The 18,794-nt window shown below is 37.3% G+C and overlaps 1 protein-coding gene across 4 annotated transcripts in view; it reads left to right on the top strand.

Annotated features, from left to right (window-relative positions):
* TBX15 (T-box transcription factor 15) overlaps positions 1-7,648 on the top strand; it is a 165,411-nt gene extending 157,763 nt beyond the window's left edge. For all 4 annotated transcript variants that reach the window (XM_007485284.3, XM_007485282.3, XM_001362919.4 and 1 more), the window contains exon 8: positions 5,163-7,648. In XM_007485284.3, coding sequence (XP_007485346.1) covers positions 5,163-5,950 — 788 coding nt within the window. In that variant the 3' untranslated portion in view covers positions 5,951-7,648. The remainder of the gene's footprint in view (positions 1-5,162) is intronic.
* The last annotated feature ends 11,146 nt before the right edge of the window (positions 7,649-18,794 follow it).

Genomic DNA, 18,794 nt, shown 5'->3' with positions numbered 1-18,794 from the left:
ATTACTGTCTTACAAAATCACTATTATAAATGTACTATTTTGATTATCTTGGCTGTTACCCATGAATATATGAGCAAGTTAATACTATATATGAATTTTATCGTTCATCTCACTTCAATGGGTTGCCGAAATAAGATTAAGGGAAGCTTAGAAGGGAATGGGGGAGTTGGTTTTGGGTTCCTGGTGATTCTAATCTACTGGGAATGGCATTTCCAGGATATCCTGATTTCCTCTCTGCTTTGCTCTTTTCCAAAGTAAATCAAAACCTCTGGGGAAGGAGAAGAGAAGGAAGGGAAAGAAGACTCAAGAAACCAATATGCCTATTATTCGTATACTGTACTTAGAATCCTCTATACTTGTAATCATATAGAACTGAAGGGATGTTAGAGATCACCTACTATAACTCTTTCCTTTTACAGATGAGGAAACTGAGGCCAGAGAGACTTTTTTGAGATGGATCTAGGAAGAAAATGGATTTATGAGGCTTCTATGAGGCCATTCTGGATGCTTGGTTCCTTAGGGGGCTATCCATAGTAGTTTCATGTTTATTTTAAGTTTTTGAAGTATAGGTGAAGAGTGACTTGGTGTCAGGATGATCTGAGTTTGGAGTTTGCCTAAGACACTTGCTAGTTATATGTTCTAGAAAAAAATTACTTAGTCTTATGCAGACTCAGAGAAATTAACATATGTATCATTTCTCTCACAGAGCAAGTGTGAGGAACAATGACAAAATAAACTATGCAAACCTTAAAGAATTATAGGCAGCCAGTTTGTACAGTGGTTAGAGCATAGAATATGGAGTCAGAAAGACTTGAATTCAAATCTTGTCTGATAGTAACTAGCTCTGTGACCCTTGGTTAGTCACCTAAACCCTCTAAACCTCACTTTCCTGATCTATAAAATAGGGATAATAATAGCACCTTCCTTCTAGGCTATTGTGAGAAAAATGGGATAATATTTATAAGCATTATGTGAGTATCATCTATTATTATTATGTCAGTTATTATTATGTTGATCTCTCAGCTAGCCCATGCCAAGTAGAACATAGGTCATAAACAAGCAATACTCTCTCAGCCTGCAACATCCCTTGGCATCCACCCACTGTAACATTTGCCAGGATATTCAGAGATGCTTAGGGAGTGGCCAGATTGACTAAGATGCCAATCTCTATAGACACCAATGCATCTAACTAATAATGGTGCGATCTTATCTATTAGGAGCTAATATTCTGAGGTTCCTTCCAACTCTGGATCTGTGATCCTGTTTGGATTCTTGGTACCCTACTGTAAATCTCCCAGTCACTAATAAATAACACTTTGCTCTTCTGCAAAAGGAAACCTATCTCAAGTACCACTTTCTGCCTCCCTTGTGGGCAGATTGAGATCCCACATTCTAAGGTAATTAGGGAAGTGGGGTCATTATGAAATGGTAGAAGAATTCAGAAAGGAGAGCTGGGAGATGGGAAGAGGAGAACTAGAGACTAATTTTTACATTTTCCCCTCTGAAGCATTGGACCCGTTTCCTTTCATGCTGAGCTGAGAGAAACTTTCCTGCCCATACTGGTTTAAGTTACCTTCAGTGAGAAACCTTCAGCTTCTACCCTTGCAGTACATATATCGAAAGATAAAAAAAGGAGAATGTGTTTTCCCCTCCCCCTTTATATAACACGAATATAGGGCAGAGATGTCAAAAGCATGCATAACACACCAGAGTGCTGCCAAACAGATTACGGTGTAGTTTGGTAATAATGAACAAAATAGATAAAATACAATGAAACATAAATGAAACAATGAAAAACAAAACTACAATAAAACGTATCTCATTTTAAAACTAAGTCAATATGGGATCTGCAGGGATGCTTATGTATATAGTAGTGGTTTCCCCTTTCTATTTGAGATTGACTCCAGTGGTATAAGGAGCTTCCAGTAATGAGTTCCATCTACCATTTTGGAGCAGATAGGTGACTCAGTGGATAGAGCTCTGGGACTGAAGTCAGGAAGACTTGAGTTCAAATCCACCTTCAGACACTTATTAATTGTGTGGCCCTGGGCAGGTCACTGTTACCTCAGTTTCCTCATTTGTAAAATAGAGATAATAATAGCATCTGGTTATTGTGAGACTCAAATAAGATAATAATTGTAAAACACTGCACAATGCCTGGCACCTAATAAGTACTACATAAATGTTAATTATTGTTATTATTATTATTCTCAATACATGTAAGCACCCCTCAGGAACTTTTGTAGTTTTAGCAACTGGCCAGAAGCACCAAGAGATTAGATAATTCAGTCAGGATCACCCTGTTACTTTGTTAATAGGGAGAATGAGATTAAGAACTTCTGACTCTAAGGTCAACTCTTTATCTACTTTGACACACTGCCTCTCTCCTCTGTAATTGTTTAGGGTTTTTAAAAAGCATCTTTTTAGCTATTCTAATTTTGCTTTATGGTTGACATATTTTGAGATCCTAAAATAGTCATGATTTTTTATTGCCTTGGTTTCAGTCTCTGAAAATTAAGATCCCAGAAGTCTAACCCTTGATTTGGACAGAGAGAAATAACTAACATCTCCCCTGGGCATTTGGAAAATTCTTGATAAAAAGCAAAATATATAGAAGCAACTTGATCATTTCCTGGACAGGTTTGCCCATATCCAGCTTCTCCTAATTCATTTTCATTATTTCTCACCTATTCCTGTAGCTCTAGGGGCCACAAAGTCTCATTTCAAATCCTAGCTATTTAAAAACCAAGGGCAGCTAAAACCCTCGTAACATGTGCCTCTCATCTGGTCAGCAGAGAACACTGTAACTTGTTAATAACTATTCTCTCTACTCCCCCCCCCCCCTTTTCAGTATAACTGACTAGGACTTTAAATCAGTACCATTCCCTCCACCGTGAGCCATCCAAGAAAACCATTTCAAAGTTGTAAAAAATCCTCTGTTCCACATCTCACTTCCTGCTGTAGACCTAAGGCTTGTGGATGATGGAGCATATTTGTAACAGGACAGTACAGGATGTTGAACAGGTGGTCCCCTCTGGGACTATGTAAACACCAGCCCATGGAGGGCAGGACAATACCCAGAAAGAAAGTAGACTAGATAAATATCCCTATAAAACACAAATCTCTCTACAGCTGGAGTCAAGTTTCTCTACTCCGTGTCCCACCACTAACTTTACCTAAGCTCACAGAATTCAGCATAGCTTCCTTTTCAAGGGTAATAGGGAGAAAGCCTTTTTCAAAAGAGGCTTGTGCCCAACACAGGCAAGGAGGGAATTGTTGGATTTCATTTCAGATGCTGTAAGCAGAGCTGAGCTGAGCCAAAATTGGGAAAGAGACAAAGTGAGACAGACCCCCTTGCTGAGCCCCTTTCCATTTTACCTCAAGTGCTGAAATATATTCTCAGGAAATAACCTGGTATCAGTCGTTTCCATCTTGGTGTGAATTTCAATCAATGTGTGATCTCCCTGAGGGTCATTTGCATTTCGGACCCTTTCAGAAAACCTTATTTTGAAATGATGAATAAAAACCAGAAAATGGGATTTTAAAAAATTGGAGATAGGACTTTTCCAGGAGTCTCTGGAATTACACCAAGTATTGGTGAAGAGCCAATTGACGTATATTCAAAGTCCATCTTATCTGGAAATTACTATTTAGAAATATGTATTGGGAATTGTTAAATTAAAAAGAACATGCTAGTTTTGTGCTAGATTAGTGTAGTGCAAAGAGTCTGAGAATCATGATACACTGAGGACACAAAAGGTAGTCAACTCCTCTCTTCAAGTAGCTCACACAGTCATACTGATAGGGGAGAACTTTCTAGATCATTAGTCATATTTTAAATTGTTTTAAAAAATTTTAAATTTATCAAGGATTCCCTTAGGATCTTAACTATTTTGGGGGAATACTTTTGGGTATTTAACTTCTAATTTGATTTAATACCTTGATTTTTTTTGGTGCCTTTCACAATTTTTCATTGTTTCCCCAATCATTTTCTCCATTTCTTATTCTTGTTCATTCTAGTTCTCATTTGTCCCTTCTCTCTCTCCTCTCCTATAGGAATTCTGATTCTAAGAATCCTAGAATAAGTTATGGCTGACTCTAAAGGGTTCCAAGATTCCCCCTTTGGGAAAGATAATTCTTGGCAACTCTGGGAAAGTCCAAACCCTTTCCTGAAGGTCAGCAGTCTTGGGCAAGGGAATTTACTGTAGGGAGTGCTCTATGTAAAAGGCATTTAGAGCTCTTCTTAGCTTTTCTTATCTTTCTATCATTCTTATACTTTACTTTCTCTGATCTTTATACTCTTTAATACAACTATACTGAATTAAGTCCCAACTGAAGAAGTTTCCTTATCTGGGGTACCTTCCACCAATGAAAACAAAGGCCTAATATCTGTCTCTTCACATTTGTCATTTCTTACAGTGCACTAATATTCAATGCATTTATGTACCCATTAGTTGGAGAACCATTCCCCAGCTGAAGGACATTCACTTTACTTTCAGTTCTTTGCTGCCACAAAAAGCACTGCAGTGAATATTTTTATAGACATACCTTTCTCTCTTTCTTTAACGTCTTTGGGATTAATGCCCAGGAGTGGTATGTCTGGGTCAGAGGATATGGATGACTTAGTGACTTTTCTAGTACAGTTCAAAATTGCTATCCAGAATGGTGGTTCGAGTTGTGCATTTGTGTGCCCCACACCGAAACTTCTTCAGAACTGAAGACTATAGCCACATATGATGTCACAATGTCATTTACCCAACTGGGGGAGATCAAAACCTATGGATCATTTGACCTCAGGAGTTCTGAACTGTAGTAGGGCTAAAACTAGGGAAAGAGAGAGAGAGAGAGAGAGAGAGAGAGAGAGAGAGAGAGAGAGAGAGAGAGAGAGAGAGAGAGAGAGAGAGAGAGAGAGAGAGAGAGGAGAGAAGAGAACTTGGAGTTGAGTTCCTTTCCTCTTCTAGATTTACAATTCTATAGCTGTTGACTTTTCCCTTCAGCTCTCTGAACCTCAGTTGTTAAATGCAAATAACCCTTTGCTTCCTCAAGATGGTTGTGGGTAAAGAACTCAAGAAATGAAAATCATTATTATTATTTTACGTTTTTTCCAACTTTGAACAAAAGCTCCCGTTGAAGTGATGTTTGTGTTTCATTCTGTTTTTCAGGGGGCAGCACAGGCACCTCTCCAACCACCTCCAGCACTGGGACCCCATCCCCTTCTGCTTCTTCTCATCTCTTGTCTCCATCCTGTTCTCCTCCCACCTTTCATCTGGCCCCTAACACTTTCAACGTGGGCTGCCGGGAGAGCCAGCTATGCAACCTGAACCTCTCCGATTATCCACCCTGTGCCAGGAGCAACATGGCTGCCTTGCAGAGCTACCCAGGCCTGAGTGACAGCAGCTACAACCGGTTGCAGAGTGGTACGGCCTCGGCCAGCCAGTCCTCAGAATCCTTCATGCCTCAGAGGACTCCATCCCTGATCTCAGGAATACCTACTCCTCCCTCATTGCCCAGCAATGGCAAGATGGAAGCCTACGGTAGCCAACTGGGTTCTTTCCCTGCCTCCCAGTTTCAGTATGTCATGCAGGCGGGCAACCCAGCCTCGAGCTCTTCCTCCCCGCATGTGTTTGGTGGCAGCCACATGCAGCAGAGCTCCTACAATGCCTTCTCCCTTCACAACCCTTACAATCTCTACGGTTACAACTTCCCCACCTCCCCCAGGCTAGCTGCGAGCCCAGAGAAACTGAGCACCTCCCAAAGCACTTTACTCTGTTCATCTCCCTCCAACGGGGCCTTTGGCGACAGGCAGTATCTGCCCACAGGGATGGAACACGGCATGCATATGATCAGCCCCTCTTCGGCCAATCAGCAGACGGCCAACACCTGTGACAGCCGGCAATATGGGTCCGTCCCGGGCTCCTCCTCCTCCCAGATGTCTGTGCATATGGTTTAATGGGGGACTTGCCCTTTCATTACCAAAGACCCTCCGCTGGTTCCAAGAAGGCGTCCTCGTTGTCAGGAGCTCAGAGCTTCGCAATTAACAATGGAACTGCATATTTTTTTCTTCTGAAGGGGTGGGGGGGAAATGACCTCAACAGCTAAGAGACACCCCCAGATTCTCACGGGACACTTGAGATGGAACTTCTATGTGACTTCCTGGCCCATGCTCACAATATCCAAAGACTTAGCCCTGCTATCCAGTGTCTAACCTCTAACCCTAAGTGGCCTTTGGAAAGATGGGACAATCATTTTATATTAATAGAAGAGAGAGGCTAGAGTGTAGCAGCCAATGAAACATGCGTATATATACATGTATACATACCTATACATACATGCATACATATATACATATATAAACACACATACAAACACACATACACACACATGCATTTAACACTCTCTACTAGGGTGAGCTCTTCACGAAGGGAGGCCCAGAGTGGGTATTTCACCGAGGACTGGTCTTTCTACAAAGCTACATGGTCTGGGAAGGCTACCCTTGACCCCTACCCCCCAAGACCCCACCGATTTCTAGAGTGAACCGGACCTCCTGAAACCACTCCCCAGCGATGAGGGGTAGATGGACATCAGAGCCACAATTGGACTTTACCTCCCGAAGGAAGGTACTCTCCTGACTTTGGCTCCTTCCAGCTGATAAGCTATTGTCCTGAAAATTCAGTGGTGCCATTGCTATGATAAGAGAAAGTGAAAGGAATGGAAAGAGAGAAAGAAGGAAAGAAAGACACAAGTGAAAAAAAGAAAGAGAAGGAGGAAGTGTGAACAGTGGTGAGAATTTAACTCACCAAGAAAACTGCTTTTTCCCCCCCAACGGGATGTGAAACCATGATTATACTGAGGAAGAGACCTCTTTGGGACACTCCAATTCCCATCATATACACAAATACTGTTGGCCAAGGTGCCAAGTGGGAAAGGAGATGGGAGAAGGGCTGTGTCTTAGCCCCACAGGTCCTGTCAGTGGTATTCTTCTAGAATTCAGAAAAATACCACCAGTGGAATTCAACTCCCCCAAATGTGCATCTCAGTATGGGAAGGGGAAAGAGAATGGGAATGGGAGTGTGGGAAAGGAATCTGATAATTCAGCTTGATATTGTTGAAATCAGGGGCAGTGAAAAGAACCCTGGTCAGCTGCAATTGAACCAAGGCAGCTGACCTGAATTTAGTGCCTTGCATGCCAGAGTGGCCATAGAAAAATTTAAAAGTTTCACAGAAATTCAGAACATGGAATTTCAGAGAAACTCATCTTGCCTCTTCCCTTAGAACTCAGTTTTAAACAAATAGATGATTGCATTTTGACGTTTCTTTAATTCCCTCCCTCTATCCTTCCCCTCCCCAATACCTTTAACAATTAAAAAAATGCAGCTTGGTTTAAACTAAGCATTTAAGTGGTGTGGAATGCAAATTATCCCAAGAAACAGAATACAGATATTATTAAGATTTTGGTTTTGAGGTGTTGTAGATAAATGTATTTATGTGCCTAGTGGGGAATTCAATATTATGAATATTAAAAAGGGGCAATAAAAAGGGTATGTAAAATATGTATGAAGAAAAAGGTGTATAAAAATTTGCCCTATGCACGGAATTCTGTTTCTAAGTGCCAAGCACAAAATGCCGCTAAATAAATTTTGCAATTGTTTTTCGTGTGTCTATTGATTCAAGAAGACCAGCTCCTTCCCTGGCAAGATTATTTCTGCCAAAGTTTCCTGGGATATGTGACAAGTATGTCAAATCCAGACATTTATGCTGATGCTATCCTATGGTCAGAAGTATAGAAGATCTTACTTTAGGAACAAAGGGTAAAAGAAGATGTTTTGAAGAGTGGAATTTCAGTTAGTATAGTAGAGATAAAGCTTTCAGTAACTGGTGATTGGTGTATTTTTTTTCCCTTAGTGGAGGATTAATTCCAACAACTAATCCCTCAAAGGACACTTGAGATGGAACTCATAGCAGACTTTACAGCCCATAGTTTGTACTATACAAACACTTAGTCTTCTTAACTAATATTTAACCTTACATGGCTTTTGGAAAGCATTTTTTCCAGGAGCTAGAAAGAACTGAGTTCAAGTGTTGCCTCTGAAACCTACAAGCTGTGTGACTTTGGACAAGTCACTTAATTTCTAATGTTCTAGGCAACTCTCTGAAACGCCAACTTTCATTGTTAGAGTTTCCTTTTCCAGGAGTTCCCTATGACAAAGGAATCACAGTCCCTATCTTGGAAGGGGCAGGATGGATGATGTACAGTTATGCTCCTAGCAATCCAACAAAGGAGCTAAAACAGCTTTCCAAGTAAGTTTTCCAAATGAACCTGCCCATTGTGTTAGTCTGACACACCAAGCAATTTGGATTCATGTCATAGGGTAGAGGAAAAAGAATTAGATAAGAGATCTGAAGTTATAGGTTAATTGAAAGGATACATAAGAGCTTCACATCCCAAATTAGCAGACCAAATGGTCATATATCACCCCACAACTCTAATTCATGATTATTGGAGACACAGACAATAAAGAGTTGGGAACTCTGGCAACAACTGAGATGACTACCACAAGGACAGACATTCTCTGGAGAAGAGGGGTTTTTATATTTCAAAGGAAGGCTAAATCGAAAAATATAAGCAGTGTCTTGATAATATCTCTAGGACACTATTGTGCAGGGGAACTCAAAGAGAGTCATAAAACCAGGAGAACTTTTGTTATGAGGGATCTGTCATCAATGAGAGAGGGGTAAAAAAGTCAAGAGAAAATAATTCCTTGCCAACAGAAACTTAATCAGGAAAGCTAAACTCAAGGCAGTAACATATGACAATCAAGACTAAGTTAATAGAATTATCCTAATAGTATTAATCCTGTCTTTTACACCCACCACAGTTGTCACTTACTTTTATAACATTAGTACCTAGGTCAAAAATTCATTAGATGTATGTGAGCAACAGAAGCCTGAAGAAATCCAGTAGCTATTGAATTTAGGATTTGGACCCTAGATTCCCACTTCCATTATACATTAAAATGAATAATAATAATAATAATAATAATAATAATAATAATAATAATTAGTATCTATATGGCACTTTAACTTAAAATATTCAAAATATTTTTCCATGTTTACATGATTCATTTTCTTTCCCTCCCAGAGCCAACAAGCAATTTCACTGGGCTGTACAAATGTTAACACTTGATACCCATTTCCATATTATTCATTTTTGCTATAAAGCCATTTTTAAAGCCTAAAGTCCAAATCACATACCCATATAGACATGTGATAAGTGATGCCTTTTACATTTCTACTACCATAGTTCTTTCTCTCAATGTGGATAGCATTCTTTCACATAAGTCCTTCAGGAGTGTCTTGACTGGTTGCATTGCTACGAGTAGTGAAGTCTATTACATTCGATCGTCCCACAATGTTTCACTTTCTGTGTACAATGTTCTCCTGGTTCTGCTGCTTTCACTCAGCATCAGTTCATTTAGGTTCTCCCAGTTCAAATGTAAAGCTGCCAGATCATCAATCCTTACAACATGATAGTATTCCATCATCAACAGATAACACAGTTTGTTCAACCATTTCCCAATTGGGGGGCATCCCCTCAATTTCCAATTTTTGCCACCACAAAGAGCGCAGCTATGAATATTTTTGTACCAGTATTTTTCCTTATTATCTCTTTAGGGTACAAACCTAGTAGAAGCATTGCTGGATCAAAGGGCAGGTAGTTTTTTAAAGCCCTTTGCACTATATGGCACATTAAGGTTTGTGAAAGGCTTTATGCATATGATGCCATTTTATCCTCACAACAATCCTGGTAAGTAGGTGCTATTATCACTGCCATTTTCAGATGAGGAAACCAAAGCAAATAAAAGTAAAAAATTCCTTGAGGACCTTGAGAAGACCCCTTGCCCCCAATGAAATCAACATACACAGCAATATTTAGTGAGTTCAGTGTAAGGTGGGGAAAAGGTGAAGATGGGTAGACATATAGAGGAAGTGTTGATTCATGATAAAGAAATGAGAGAGGCCAAAAATGTAGATTATACTGAAGTTTCATGCCTCTATGCTATGGACTCTACAAACAACAACATCAACAGAAAAAAGACCCAAGACTTAATAGGCACTGGTGAAGACCCTGTGTATGTATCTCCATATTTTATGCCTCACCCTATGTTTATTATTAGTGGGTCACTGAACAGGGTTATTTCTCTTGTTACATGTTCCAAGGAAACTTGAATGGTCTTAATGGTTGGGTGGAGAAACCTTGCTATAAAAGAAACAGTAAGGCAGCATCCTGTCTGACTACTTTTTAAAACTGACAAGTAACAAGTACAATAGGTCCTTATATCCTCTATATCCTTCAGCCCATTGGGGATGATAAAGATAAGGTCTATTGACAAATGTGGTTTGCAAAAGTCTTCCAACCAAACTTGTCACAAGGAATGAAAGTAGCTATTTTGACAGACAGGGAAATGCTTATAGATATGGAAGTTATTCCTGAATCAATTGTTTTGCATTATTATTCACTGGCTTTAATAAATCAAAACTAAGACCATAATTTGTAATAAAAAAGAAGAAAGAATAATAATGAGAAAAATATGATTTTGCCATTAAAAAGTTTAAACTTGAATTATTTAAGCAAATGATTGAAAAAAAGGGGGGCTAGGAGAAGCAGTTATGCTTCTAGCAATCCAATATAGGAACTAAAGTAGCTTTCTAAATATGTTTTCCAAATGAACATGTCCATTGTGTTAATCGGAGATACTAAGTGATCAGAACTTGGATTGATGTCATAGGGTAGAGGAAAAAGACATATGAGAGATCTGAAATAAGAGGTTTATTGAAAGGATGCGTAAATACTCCAGGTCCTGAATTAGCCCAGTGAATAGAATACTGGGCTTCAAATCTGGAAGATTCATCTTCCTGAGTTCAAATATCATTTCAGATTCTTACTAGCTGTATGATCCTGGGAAAGTCATTTACTCTGATCCTCATCTGAAAAATGAGCGTAAAAAGGAAAATGCAAATTACTCCAGTATTTTTGCCAAGAAAACCCCAAATGGAGTCATGAAGGGAGGATAGATAGGATAGAAAACAATTAAAGAAAAGGGGAAATGGAAAACATAAATGACATTAATATAGACTACAATAATTTCATCAAAAAATGAAACTGAAGTAAACTGATTGCTTTAACAATGAGAACAAAAGAGACCAAGCATCACCTTAGTTGGAAAACATTTGACTTGCCCTATAGAGACATGGCTGCCAAAGGCAATATTGGATTAAAACATAAACTCATCTGTAAAATCTTTCAAAAGCAAAGTTATTTCAAGGCCATCCAGGAATGACAAGAGAAAAAGGACAGCAAACAGAAGAAAAATGGAAAAATATTGCAAGAAAATTATTACAGTAAACTGTTTTCTCTATCAAGGATAATGGAACCATATTACTTGGATTATGACATCATAGTTCCTGGGATTCTTATAGGGAAAGTAGAAATGGCACTAAAGGGAACAGAATTGATTAAAGCAGACAGATAGAATCAAATATATGAAGGGAAGATTAATGCTAAAGGTGAAATTGTGAGAATACTGAGGGATGGATTTATCATGAATCTAAATGAGGGGACAATTCCAAAAGTATAGAAAAGATTTCAGATGTTGTTTATTAAAAAATACTAAAAAATGTCAGCTATGGACCTATACACCTACTATCTCATCTATGCAAAATCTTTAAGAGTGTCATCTATATACAAACTGAGGAGAGAGAGAGAGAGAGAGAGAGAGAGAGAGAGAGAGAGAGAGAGAGAGAGAGAGGGATGAAGGTATCCTTCATTAGTAGGGAGTGAGAAGACTTTTGCAAACCACATTTGTCAATAGACCTTATCTTTATCATCCCCAATGGGCTGAAGGATATAGAGGATATAAGGACCTATTGTACTTGTTACTTGTCAGTTTTAAAAAGTAGTCAGACAGGATGCTGCCTTACTGTTTCTTTTATAGCAAGGTTTCTCCACCCAACCATTAAGACCATTCAAGTTTCCTTGGAACATGTAACAAGAGAAATAACCCTGTTCAGTGACCCACTAATAATAAACATAGGGTGAGGCATAAAATATGGAGATACATACTCCATACAATTATTCACCATTGTGTTAAAAGATGATTTAGTGCAGAAGCTGGGCCAATGATGGATTCCTCATAGATGGTGAGTATACTCCAGATGCTTCTGTTTTTGGATGACATTATTTTGATTTAATCAAGCTCCAAGAGTTTTTATATTCTAGAAGAAAATCTGTAATCACTCAAAGGAGTTTGGCTTATTCATCTATGCAGAAAAGACCAAATGGATTAAAAATTTCTACTGCCCAAAATTTAATGTATATTTGAATGGACATCCTATAGAGCTTGATCAAATGCATCTATATCTGGGAAAGGCAATACATATGGACAATGAACTGGACCCAGAGTTATATAAGAAGAGCAAAATGGACTAGATTGCTTTGGGGAAGTTGCAAATTATTTTCTGACTGTAAGCTTCCGAGAACAGAAAAGGTCCATTTTAATTCAATACAAATATTTTACCTGTGTTACTAGAGGACAGTGATATTTGGAACAGCGCTGATTCTGAAGAGCTAGAGATGATTTTAGGGAGCAAAAACATAATTCATGCCCAGTACTCCGCTGGTTGAGGAAATCAGAGTGATGACCTCTGGCTCCAAACTCCTGCAGGAATTAAAGTCCTCTTAGGAAAAGAAGGGAGAGGAGTTGTTTATTCTGCCTCCCTAAGAGCCACAAAGCAATGATCTCATGGTAAATGTGAAGAATAGCCTCATTGCATCTCTCAATGAAGGTAAACATTTTATTAGCTTTTGTACCTGCTAGATCACGGTACTGACTCTCATTGAGTTTGCAGTTTACTAAGCTCCTCACATCTTTTTCGAATGAAGAGAATACTCAATTAATAAGCATTTAGGTCTCAAGCACTGAGGATTCAGAAATAAAAACAAAACATTCTCTACCTGCAAGAATGTCTCAGTCATGATTCCATGCCTTGTGTAATGGATCACTCAGAGCCTGAGGATTCAGATAAATAATTACTTTCACACACCCAAAACCCTATAGGTCAAAGGTAATCTACAAGGGGAGAAAAAGCACTCCAGAAAAGTAAAAGAAGGTAAAATCTGCCAACAAATCAATCAACAAGGAGATTCCTTGTAGTCGCAGGAGGTCTTCTACTAATGTCACAAAACTTTTTATATTCTATATTGGTCAAATAGTCCCAAATCATCCTGCCTGGAGATTAAATCAACTCACCATCCTCTATACTAGCTTCTTTGTTCATAACAGATCTAGTTGGTAGTGTAGAAATATGGGAGTTAACTCAATCCTTCACCAGTTCCACGAGTGAGCTTACCCAAATCAAAAGAGCTTGCACCTTATTAGTGGAAGCACTTGGAATGTATGTTTACATGTGTATGTGTGTTTCTATCTATTGATGGCACCTTGCTCCCACTATATTGAATATTTAGAGTTGATATTTTCAATCCAAGTGTAAGACTTAATAGTTGTCCTTACTAAGATTTAACTCATTAGATTTGTTTTATGTTCTAAACATTTTGTTCAAGATCTTTTTGAATCATGATCGTCATATGGTATGTTAGCTCTCCCTCCCACCTTTGTATTATTTGCACATCCATTTCATTATTTAGAGGATAGTTATATGGTTTTGTTTAATAGTATCCAGCTACCTTATCTGTGGGGAAGTCTCATATTTGTATGTAAACTTTTCTTTAGTATATTTTCCCTTTCTAATCCCAAAGAGCCAGTATATATAATTAATATCTTTTGAAATAAAAAAGAAGTACAAATAAACAAAATTCATCAAAATATTGAAAAGTGCAAAAATATGTGCAAAATGCCTCATTCATGTGCCTCTTACTTTTAGCAAAGGGATGGGGCAGGAACAGGGTATGTTAAACCCTACTTATATGAGCTTTTTCCATCTAAACTTTTATTCCTTAGAAGTCAGCAAATATGGCTAATCAGGGCTTGATTTATTTTTTTTTCTGGTTGTCTAGACCATAAAGTTATTTCCATTAATATAATCAACAATTTTAGCAAAGTTGCAGGATACAAAATAAACCCACACAAGTCATAAGCATTTCTATATATCTCTAACACATCTCAGCAGCAGGAATTAGAAAGTGAAATTCCATTCAAAATCACCTTAGACAATATAAAATACTTAGGAATCTATCTGCCGAAACAAACACAGGAACTATATGAACACAACTACAAAACTACTTTCCACATGACTAAAACTTAAGTCCTAAAAAAGATTTGAGTAACTGGAAAAAACATTAACTGCTCATGGGTAGGATGAGCCAATATAATAAAAATGACCATCCTACCCAAACTTATCTACCTCTTTAGTGCCATACCCATTGAACTTCCAAAAAACTTTTTTACTGAACTAGAAAAAACCATAACAAAGTTCATTTGGAAGAACAAAGGATCAAGGGTATCCAGGGAAATAATGAAAAAAATTCAAAGGAAGGGGCCCTTGCACTCCCAGATCTCAGATTATATTATAAAACAGCGGTCATCAAAACAATTTGGTACTGGCTAAGAGACAGAAAGGAGGATCAGTGGAATAGATTTGGGGTAAGTGACCTCAGCAAGACAGTCTATGACAAACCCAAAGACCCTAGTTTTTGGGACAAAAATCCACTATTTAATAAAAACTGCTGGGAAAACTGGAAGACAGTGTGGGAGAGATTAGGTTTGGATCAACACCTCACACCCTACACCAAGATAAACTCAGATGGGTGAATGACTTGAACATAAAGAAGGAAACTATAAGTAAATTAGGTGAACACAGAATAGTATACATGTCAGACCTTTGGGAAGGGAAAGATTTTAAAACCAAGCAAGACATAGAAAGATTCACAAAATGCAAAATAAATAATTTTGACTACATCAAATTAAAAAGTTTTTGTACAAACAAAGACAATGTAACTAAAATCAGAAGGGAAGAAACAAATTGGGAAACAATTTTCATAACAAAAACTTCTAACAAAGGTCTAATTACTCAAACTTATAAGGAGCTAAACCAGTTGTACAAAAAATCAAGTCATTCTCCAATTGAAAAATGGGCAAGGGACATGAATTTTTTCAGTTTTCAGTTAAGGAAATCAAAACTATTAATAAGCACATGAAAAGGTGTTCTAAAGCTCTTATAATCAGAGAGATGCAAATCAAAACAACTCTGAGGTATCACTTCACACCTAGCAGTTGGCTAACATGACAGCAAAGGAAAGTAATGAATGCTGGAGGGGATGTGGCAAAGTAGGGACATTAATTCATTGCTGATGGAGTTGTGAACTGATCCAACCATTCTGGAGGGCAATTTGCAACTATGCCCAAAGGGCGACAAAAGAATGTCTACCCTTTGATCCAGCCAGAGCACTGCTGGGTTTGTACCCCAAAAGAGATAATAAAGAAAAAGACATCTACAAGAATATTCATAGCTGCACTCTTTGTGGTGGCAAAAAACTGGAAAATGAGGGGATGCCCTTCAATTGGGGAATGGCTGAACAAATTGTGGTATGTGTTGGTGATGGAATACTATTGTGCTCAAAGGAATAATAAAGTGGAGGAATTCCATGGAGACTGGAACAACCTCCAGGAAGTGATGCAGAGTGAGAGGAGCAGAATCAGGAGAACATTGTACATAGAGACTGATACACTGTGGTACAATTGAACGTAATGGACTTCTCCATTAGTGTCAATGCAGTGTCCCTAAACAATCTGCAGGGATCTATGAGAAAAAACCACTATCCACAAGCAGAGGACAAACTGAGGGAGTAAAAACACCGAGGAAAGGCAACTGCTTGACTACAGGGGTTGAGGGAATATAATTAAGGAGAGACTCTAAATGAACACCTTAATGCAAATACCAACAACATGGAAATGGGTTCAGATCAAGGACACCTGTGATACTCAGTGGAATTGTGTGTCCACTATGGGAGGAGTCGTGGGGGGGGGGGAGGAAAAGCAAATGATCTTTGTTTCCAATGAATAATGTTTGAAAATGACCAAATAAAATAATGTTTAAATCTAAAAAAAAAATAATAAAATGTATCATGAAATGTGGTTATAAGGTGTTTGGCAAAACTCATTTTCTGCCAGAATACTTTCAAATTTTCTCACAATTTCATCAAATAGGGAGTTATTTCATAAGTAATTTATGTTTTTAAGTTTGTAAAATATTAGACTATTGAGTTCCATTATTTCTGATTCTTCTTTTTCTCTTCTGTTTCATTGATCTACCTCTCTACTTTTTTAACCAATACCAGATGGTTTTGATGACCTCTGATTTATAAAATAATTTGAAGTATGTAAGTGCTAATCCCCCTTTGCTCCTGTCTTTTCATTTTTTCTTGTGGTAGTCTAGAGCTTTTATTTTTCCAAATTAATTTTATTATTATTGTATCAAGATTTATAAAGTATTCCTTTGATAATTTGCTTAGTGTAACACTTTCTACTCTTTGATTGAATTACAGTACTCTCATAAGATTTTATATAAATTGTTTGAATCTATAGTCTTTAATATTGATCTATACTTTTTTTGTGATTTATTCTTCCCTGGTTTTAGTTTTAAACGTTAAGACAACATTTGTCTAGTAAATAGAGTGTGGTAGATAAAATACCTTATTTCTCAACTTATGAGAATAATTTATATTGTGTTGGCATTAATTATTTTTTAGAAGTTTGATAGAGATTCCCTGTGAATTAATCTGGTCAATTTGCCCATCCCCAACCCTCATCCCTTGGTATTTCTTTTACAACTAGTTCAATTGATTTTTTTGAGACTGGAATATTTAAGATAACCATTTATCTTCTCAGTTTGGGTTTTTATATTTTTGAAGGAAGTCTGTTTCTTTTGTTTTCTTTTTTTTGGTAGCATAGAACTATAATTGGTAGTATATAATCAGATACAATAGAGTGATAATTCTTTATTTCTTCTGTTGTTGTTTTGATTTGGCCTCATTTTTTTTGGTATTATTTGATTTCCTCCCCCCCTTTAAAAATAAGATTTGTTAAAGTTTATCAATTTTATAAGTATTTTCAACCAAAAAGTTGTTTGATTTTTTATTTTCCCTGTTTGCTTTTCTTTCTATTTAATTTGTCCCAAATGGAGAGACATATAGTATAATTATTGTTTTCTTTATTAATTTGGTTGCTAAGATATTGGGAATATGTAAGTTTAATATAATTATAGTTTGTTTTATTCCTTTTATTCCTATCTGGATGTCTATTGCCTTCAAGAGCTCTGATTCCCCTTCTTCTCAGGCAGGATAAACAGAATCTCTAAGCATCATATCCCTACTAATTTTTACCTATTGTAAGATCTCCAGCTCCTTTTACACATTATTTTTCTGGTATCAAATGAAAGTTTTTCAGTGGGACCCTTTGCCACCACTGAAATGAATGTTCTCCCCCTTTCCTCTTTATTTAATTCCCTCCACTTACTTCTCACTTATTCTCTTATTGGCCCCTTTCAATCCAAGAGACTACAGGAACTATTTTCCCTCCATTGTTAAAAGTTGGCTCGATTAGGATATATCATATTCCTCTCTATCTTCTTTCCCTTGCTCTCACCTTTTATAGCATTCACAATCTGCAGTTAGTCCTACAAGAAAAAGAAATAAGAAAAGAATACTTTGATTCAAGCGAGCTTGGACATCATGAGCTTTGATTCATGTATCAGAACTACTCCACCATCATTTTAAAAATTTGATTTCTGTTTTTACTTTCATCTTGTATACTTTTAGAAAGATATCTCTTAATAATCTTTCTGTTGTTGCTTTGCTATTGTTAACTCCATAGATTTTTTCCTTTTTTCATCCCTTCCACTTTTTCTGGGGTGGTTTATTTTATTACTTTTGGTTATTTGTTTTATCTTTCTTTTATTTCTATTGTCTGGGGTTTTTGGAAAAGTGAAAAAATCTGCTCAGATATGGTTTTATTTGTAGGAATGCTTCAAATGCACTTTTAAATTTATAATCCTTTTTCATTGATGACTAATCTAAGGTTTGTGAGAAGTTTTGTTGTTGTTGTTGTTGTTGTTGAATCAATTATCTGTATGCAGGAAGACTATGAGGCAGCCCTAATATTATATTATATAGCCAAGCATTTTTTCCCTGATGTGATAAGGATGATGATCTGGCAAAAGAAACTGAGTAGGTAGGAGTGAGGAGAAGAGACGAGAGAGACTAAAGTCACAAAAGTTGAGGAAAATATCTACTTCTAGGTGTGGTCCATCTGCTTTTCCATCTTTGTTTTCTTTACTTTCTCAAGATATCTGAGGTACTAGAATATCAGAAATGATCATTTTAGAGTTCAAAGGTAGTAGATACAAATGGAATTAATTATATTTTGACAAGAAATCAATTATCTGTATACAGTAAGACTATGAGGGGGCCCTATTAGTCTCCTTCTTCATGTGTATTATATAGCCAAGCATTTTTTCCCCCTTTGTGTTAAGGTTTTTTTTTTTTTTGGTAATTCTCATCTCACATCTGCCATTTAAAATCCTTGGCTTCCTTTAAAGCTTATCTTATGTCATTTCCTTTGTCAAGCTGTTTTTCTCCTCAAATTTTATCTTGAACTTACCCATCTGTATACATTTTGTATGTGTTTACCCAGCAAAGGAGACTGAGAAGAGCCAGAAGAGACAACATATACCTCAGGATCATTTGTTTAGAAATGAAAATTCAACTTTCCCCACTTGATCAA

This window comes from Monodelphis domestica, chromosome 2 (assembly GCF_027887165.1).
Source record: "Monodelphis domestica isolate mMonDom1 chromosome 2, mMonDom1.pri, whole genome shotgun sequence".
Classification (NCBI taxonomy): Eukaryota; Metazoa; Chordata; class Mammalia; order Didelphimorphia; family Didelphidae; genus Monodelphis; species Monodelphis domestica.
The sequence above is the reverse complement of the archived record's forward strand: the minus strand, read 5'-3'. Positions and strand labels throughout refer to the sequence as shown.